A 7605-nucleotide genomic window follows, 5' to 3' on the forward strand; every position below is an offset into this window, starting at 1 on the left:
CCAAGGGCTCCTGAAGCAGATATGGCTGTACCAGACGCGGAAGGAGATCTCTCACTGACTAAACCTGAGGCAAAAGTGGAGATAATATCAGGGCAAACAGCCATCAGCTTTGATCCAGTCAAAACAGCGGAAAGCGAATTACACATACGCTTGCCTAGAGCAGAATTACCCAAATTGGAATCACCTTCATTGGATGTAGATGCCACCTTGCCAGCAGTGGACGTGACTGTATCCAAATATGAAGTGCCAGAAGGAGACAAGCAGAAGCTTCCAGATGTTCATGCCTTAGTCAAGGAGACTGAGAAAGACTTCAGAGTCCTGCAGGTACAAATGTCCACTGAAGGGAAGGAGCAAGAGCCTGACGCTGCTGCTGCTGCTGCAACAGCATCATCTCAAACGTCTTTAGAAAGCAAGGAAGTAAAACCTTCAGGTCTAGAGGGCACAGTTACGTTTCCCAAATTTCAAATGCCCAAGTTTGGTGCTTTTCCTCCTAAATCTAAAGGGGCCGATGCTGCTGCCCCCATAGCCATAGTAGAAACCGATCTCATCCAATCAGACGTAACAGCAGATGTGGAAGCTGCAGATGTTCCAACTGAGGCATCAGCACTGGATATAAAAGCCAAAGCCCCTGATAGAGAAAGTGAATCTGTTGGGTGGAAAATGAAAGTGCCTTCTGTGAAACTCCCAACGTTGACAAAACCTGACACGAAAGCACCAAAAGTTGACGTTAGCCTCCCTAGCGTAGACATTTCAATTGCTAAAACAGAGGTACAGGTGGAGAAGCATGAAGCCGGGGACAAGGAATTAATGGTTGAAGGTGAAATCAAGCCTGCAGAGATTGAACCTGGAACGGCAGAAAGTTCCTTCAAAATGCCCAAAATCAGCTTGCCTTCCTTTGGTCTCTTCTCCAGAAAGGGTACACGTAGCCAACTTGAAACAGAATCGAGCGAATCGGAGGCTGAAATACCAGGAACCGCAGTAGAAGGCGACATTGAAGTCAAACTTCCAAAACTGGAAAGCAAGGAAGCAGCCCCTGTGAGTGGTATTCCATCCTCTGGAGATCTCAAAATAAAAGAAGAGAAAACCCAAACCAAAAAGTTTAAAATAAAAATACCAACATTTGGTAAATCTCCCCCAAAGGGGAAAGAGCTAGGGAAAGATATTCTAGGTGAACCACACAGTGGAAGAAGAAACATCATTGCCTGAACCCGAAGAAATCAAGGCACTCGATGTCCGAGTATCCACGGAAGCAAAGGAAGAGCAAATTAGTGTTGCAGAACAGCCAGATGAGATTTCAGCAGAAACAACAGGCATCGAAATTACGAGACCTGAAGACAAAATTGTATTTCCCAAATTTGAAAAGCCCAAATTTGCTGTTTTGCTTCCTGAAGCGACAATGATCGATGCTACTGTTATTGTAGTAAAACCTGAAGCTGACATTTCCCTACCAACACTTACAGCAGATGTGGAAGCAACACCAACTACAGCTGAGCCTTCAGTAGGTGATGTGAAAGCCAAAGCTTCTGAAAGAGAAAGTGAATCTGCAGAGTATAAAATCCAGATGCCTATCGTGAAACTCTCAGAGTTCACTAAACCTGACATGAAAGCACCAAAGTTTGACATTAATCTAGCTTCATTAGACATTTCAACTCCGAAACCAGATGTACACACTCAAGAGCTAGAGAGACAGAGCGAGCCCTTAAAGGCTGAAGGAGAAATAACACCCGCAGGGATTCAGAAAGAAGCTGTTGAGAGTTCTTTCAAAATGCCAAAAATTAAATTGCCCTCATTTGGCCCATTCTTCTCAAAGGGAGCTGGTGACCAGTCTGATGTTCAAGCAGGACATCTTGACACAAAAATAACAATGCCCTCAACCGTAGCAGAGGCAGAAATACAACTTTCACAAACAGAGGGCGAGAAAGCAGACATAGATGTGGACATTACATCCAGTACAGAGCTGGAAATGAAAGGGAAAAAAGAGCAAAATTAAAACACCTAAAATAAGAATGCCTTCTTTTGGTACCTCCCGTCCAAGGGCTCCTGAAGCAGATATGGCTGTACCAGACGCGGAAGGAGATCTCTCACTGACTAAACCTGAGGCAAAAGTGGAGATAATATCAGGACAAACAGCCATCAGCTTTGATCCAGTCAAAACAGCGGAAAGCGAATTACACATACGCTTGCCTAGAGCAGAATTACCCAAATTGGAATCACCTTCATTGGATGTAGATGCCACCTTGCCAGCAGTGGATGTGACTGTATCCAAATATGAAGTGCCAGAAGGAGACAAGCAGAAGCTTCCAGATGTTCATGCCTTAGTCAAGGAGACTGAGAAAGACTTCAGAGTCCTGCAGGTACAAATGTCCACTGAAGGGAAGGAGCAAGAGCCTGACACTGCTGCTGCTGCAACAGCATCATCTCAAACGTCTTTAGAAAGCAAGGAAGTAAAACCTTCAGGTCTAGAGGGCACAGTTACGTTTCCCAAATTTCAAATGCCCAAGTTTGGTGCTTTTCCTCCTAAATCTAAAGGGGCCGATGCTGCTGCCCCCATAGCCATAGTAGAAACCGATCTCATCCAATCAGACGTAACAGCAGATGTGGAAGCTGCAGATGTTCCAACTGAGGCATCAGCACTGGATATAAAAGCCAAAGCCCCTGATAGAGAAAGTGAATCTGTTGGGTGGAAAATGAAAGTGCCTTCTGTGAAACTCCCAACGTTGACAAAACCTGACACGAAAGCACCAAAAGTTGACGTTAGCCTCCCTAGCGTAGACATTTCAATTGCTAAAACAGAGGTACAGGTGGAGAAGCATGAAGCCGGGGACAAGGAATTAATGGTTGAAGGTGAAATCAAGCCTGCAGAGATTGAACCTGGAACGGCAGAAAGTTCCTTCAAAATGCCCAAAATCAGCTTGCCTTCCTTTGGTCTCTTCTTCAGAAAGGGTACACGTAGCCAACTTGAAACAGAATCGAGCGAATCGGAGGCTGAAATACCAGGAACCGCAGTAGAAGGCGACATTGAAGTCAAACTTCCAAAACTGGAAAGCAAGGAAGCAGCCCCTGTGAGTGGTATTCCATCCTCTGGAGATCTCGAAATAAAAGAAGAGAAAACCCAAACCAAAAAGTTTAAAATAAAAATACCAACATTTGGTAAATCTCCCCCAAAGGGGAAAGAGCTAGGGAAAGATATTCTAGGTGAACCACACGTGGAAGAAGAAACATCATTGCCTGAACCCGAAGAAATCAAGGCACTCGATGTCCGAGTATCCACGGAAGCAAAGGAAGAGCAAATTAGTGTTGCAGAACAGCCAGATGAGATTTCAGCAGAAACAACAGGCATCGAAATTACGAGACCTGAAGACAAAATTGTATTTCCCAAATTTGAAAAGCCCAAATTTGCTGTTTTGCTTCCTGAAGCGACAATGATCGATGCTACTGTTATTGTAGTAAGACCTGAAGCTGACATTTCCCTACCAACACTTACAGCAGATGTGGAAGCAACACCAACTACAGCTGAGCCTTCAGTAGGTGATGTGAAAGCCAAAGCTTCTGAAAGAGAAAGTGAATCTGCAGAGTATAAAATCCAGATGCCTATCGTGAAACTCCCAGAGTTCACTAAACCTGACATGAAAGCACCAAAGTTTGACATTAATCTAGCTTCATTAGACATTTCAACTCCGAAACCAGATGTACACACTCAAGAGCTAGAGAGACAGAGCGAGCCCTTAAAGGCTGAAGGAGAAATAACACCCGCAGGGATTCAGAAAGAAGCTGTTGAGAGTTCTTTCAAAATGCCAAAAATTAAATTGCCCTCATTTGGCCCATTCTTCTCAAAGGGAGCTGGTGACCAGTCTGATGTTCAAGCAGGACATCTTGACACAAAAATAACAATGCCCTCAACCGTAGCAGAGGCAGAAATACAACTTTCACAAACAGAGGGCGAGAAAGCAGACATAGATGTGGACATTACATCCAGTACAGAGCTGGAAATGAAAGGGAAAAAGAGCAAAATTAAAACACCTAAAATAAGAATGCCTTCTTTTGGTACCTCCCGTCCAAGGGCTCCTGAAGCAGATATGGCTGTACCAGACGCGGAAGGAGATCTCTCACTGACTAAACCTGAGGCAAAAGTGGAGATAATATCAGGACAAACAGCCATCAGCTTTGATCCAGTCAAAACAGCGGAAAGCGAATTACACATACGCTTGCCTAGAGCAGAATTACCCAAATTGGAATCACCTTCATTGGATGTAGATGCCACCTTGCCAGCAGTGGACGTGACTGTATCCAAATATGAAGTGCCAGAAGGAGACAAGCAGAAGCTTCCAGATGTTCATGCCTTAGTCAAGGAGACTGAGAAAGACTTCAGAGTCCTGCAGGTACAAATGTCCACTGAAGGGAAGGAGCAAGAGCCTGACGCTGCTGCAACAGCATCATCTCAAACGTCTTTAGAAAGCAAGGAAGTAAAACCTTCAGGTCTAGAGGGCACAGTTACGTTTCCCAAATTTCAAATGCCCAAGTTTGGTGCTTTTCCTCCTAAATCTAAAGGGGCCGATGCTGCTGCCCCCATAGCCATAGTAGAAACCGATCTCATCCAATCAGACGTAACAGCAGATGTGGAAGCTGCAGATGTTCCAACTGAGGCATCAGCACTGGATATAAAAGCCAAAGCCCCTGATAGAGAAAGTGAATCTGTTGGGTGGAAAATGAAAGTGCCTTCTGTGAAACTCCCAACGTTGACAAAACCTGACACGAAAGCACCAAAAGTTGACGTTAGCCTCCCTAGCGTAGACATTTCAATTGCTAAAACAGAGGTACAGGTGGAGAAGCATGAAGCCGGGGACAAGGAATTAATGGTTGAAGGTGAAATCAAGCCTGCAGAGATTGAACCTGGAACGGCAGAAAGTTCCTTCAAAATGCCCAAAATCAGCTTGCCTTCCTTTGGTCTCTTCTCCAGAAAGGGTACACGTAGCCAACTTGAAACAGAATCGAGCGAATCGGAGGCTGAAATACCAGGAACCGCAGTAGAAGGCGACATTGAAGTCAAACTTCCAAAACTGGAAAGCAAGGAAGCAGCCCCTGTGAGTGGTATTCCATCCTCTGGAGATCTCAAAATAAAAGAAGAGAAAACCCAAACCAAAAAGTTTAAAATAAAAATACCAACATTTGGTAAATCTCCCCCAAAGGGGAAAGAGCTAGGGAAAGATATTCTAGGTGAACCACACGTGGAAGAAGAAACATCATTGCCTGAACCCGAAAAAATCAAGGCACTCGATGTCAGAGTATCCACGGAAGCAAAGGAACAGCAAATTAGTGTTGCAGAACAGCCAGATGAGATTTCAGCAGAAACAACAGGCATCGAAATTACGAGACCTGAAGACAAAATTGTATTTCCCAAATTTGAAAAGCCCAAATTTGCTGTTTTGCTTCCTGAAGCAACAATGATCGATGCTACTGTTATTGTAGTAAAACCTGAAGCTGACATTTCCCCACCAACACTTACAGCAGATGTGGAAGCAACACCAACTACAGCCGAGCCTTCAGTAGGTGATGTGAAAGCCAAAGCTTCTGAAAGAGAAAGTGAATCTGCAGAGTATAAAATCCAGATGCCTATCGTGAAACTCTCAGAGATCACTAAACCTGACATGAAAGCACCAAAGTTTGACATTAATCTAGCTTCATTAGACATTTCAACTCCAAAACCAGATGTACACACTCAAGAGCTAGAGAGACAGAGCGAGCCCTTAAAGGCTGAAGGAGAAATAACACCCGCAGGGATTCAGAAAGAAGCTGTTGAGAGTTCTTTCAAAATGCCAAAAATTAAATTGCCCTCATTTGGCCCATTCTTCTCAAAGGGAGCTGGTGACCATTCTGATGTTCAAGCAGGACATCTTGACACAAAAATAACAATGCCCTCAACCGTAGCAGAGGCAGAAATACAACTTTCACAAACAGAGGGCGAGAAAGCAGACATAGATGTGGACATTACATCCAGTACAGAGCTTGAAATGAAAGGAAAAAAGAGCAAAATTAAAACACCTAAAATAAGAATGCCTTCTTTTGGTACCTCCCGTCCAAGGGCTCCTGAAGCAGATATGGCTGTACCAGACGCGGAAGGAGATCTCTCACTGACTAAACCTGAGGCAAAAGTGGAGATAATATCAGGGCAAACAGCCATCAGCTTTGATCCAGTCAAAACAGCGGAAAGCGAATTACACATACGCTTGCCTAGAGCAGAATTACCCAAATTGGAATCACCTTCATTGGATGTAGATGCCACCTTGCCAGCAGTGGACGTGACTGTATCCAAATATGAAGTGCCAGAAGGAGACAAGCAGAAGCTTCCAGATGTTCATGCCTTAGTCAAGGAGACTGAGAAAGACTTCAGAGTCCTGCAGGTACAAATGTCCACTGAAGGGAAGGAGCAAGAGCCTGACGCTGCTGCTGCTGCAACAGCATCATCTCAAACGTCTTTAGAAAGCAAGGAAGTAAAACCTTCAGGTCTAGAGGGCACAGTTACGTTTCCCAAATTTCAAATGCCCAAGTTTGGTGCTTTTCCTCCTAAATCTAAAGGGGCCGATGCTGCTGCCCCCATAGCCATAGTAGAAACCGATCTCATCCAATCAGACGTGACAGCAGATGTGGAAGCTGCAGATGTTCCAACTGAGGCATCAGCACTGGATATAAAAGCCAAAGCCCCTGATAGAGAAAGTGAATCTGTTGGGTGGAAAATGAAAGTGCCTTCTGTGAAACTCCCAACGTTGACAAAACCTGACACGAAAGCACCAAAAGTTGACGTTAGCCTCCCTAGCGTAGACATTTCAATTGCTAAAACAGAGGTACAGGTGGAGAAGCATGAAGCCGGGGACAAGGAATTAATGGTTGAAGGTGAAATCAAGCCTGCAGAGATTGAACCTGGAACGGCAGAAAGTTCCTTCAAAATGCCCAAAATCAGCTTGCCTTCCTTTGGTCTCTTCTCCAGAAAGGGTACACGTAGCCAACTTGAAACAGAATCGAGCGAATCGGAGGCTGAAATACCAGGAACCGCAGTAGAAGGCGACATTGAAGTCAAACTTCCAAAACTGGAAAGCAAGGAAGCAGCCCCTGTGAGTGGTATTCCATCCTCTGGAGATCTCAAAATAAAAGAAGAGAAAACCCAAACCAAAAAGTTTAAAATAAAAATACCAACATTTGGTAAATCTCCCCCAAAGGGGAAAGAGCTAGGGAAAGATATTCTAGGTGAACCACACGTGGAAGAAGAAACATCATTGCCTGAACCCGAAAAAATCAAGGCACTCGATGTCAGAGTATCCACGGAAGCAAAGGAACAGCAAATTAGTGTTGCAGAACAGCCAGATGAGATTTCAGCAGAAACAACAGGCATCGCATCGAAATTACGAGACCTGAAGACAAAATTGTATTTCCCAAATTTGAAAAGCCCAAATTTGCTGTTTTGCTTCCTGAAGCAACAATGATCGATGCTACTGTTATTGTAGTAAAACCTGAAGCTGACATTTCCCCACCAACACTTACAGCAGATGTGGAAGCAACACCAACTACAGCCGAGCCTTCAGTAGGTGATGTGAAAGCCAAAGCTTCTGAAAG

The 7605-nt window shown here is 44.4% G+C and overlaps 1 protein-coding gene across 1 annotated transcript in view; it reads left to right on the forward strand.

Moving 5' to 3' along the window:
• AHNAK2 (AHNAK nucleoprotein 2) overlaps positions 1-7562 on the forward strand; it is a 33579-nt gene extending 26017 nt beyond the window's left edge. Inside the window, exons 5-7 of the mRNA XM_030213713.1 lie at positions 6-1035; positions 1169-1876; positions 1971-7562. Of these exons, the coding sequence (XP_030069573.1) occupies positions 6-1035; positions 1169-1876; positions 1971-7475 (7243 nt within the window). The 3' untranslated portion in view covers positions 7476-7562. The remainder of the gene's footprint in view (positions 1-5; positions 1036-1168; positions 1877-1970) is intronic.
• Positions 7563-7605: the final 43 nt, after the last annotated feature.

Source organism: Microcaecilia unicolor, chromosome 9, assembly GCF_901765095.1.
Source record: "Microcaecilia unicolor chromosome 9, aMicUni1.1, whole genome shotgun sequence".
NCBI lineage: Eukaryota > Metazoa > Chordata > Amphibia > Gymnophiona > Siphonopidae > Microcaecilia > Microcaecilia unicolor.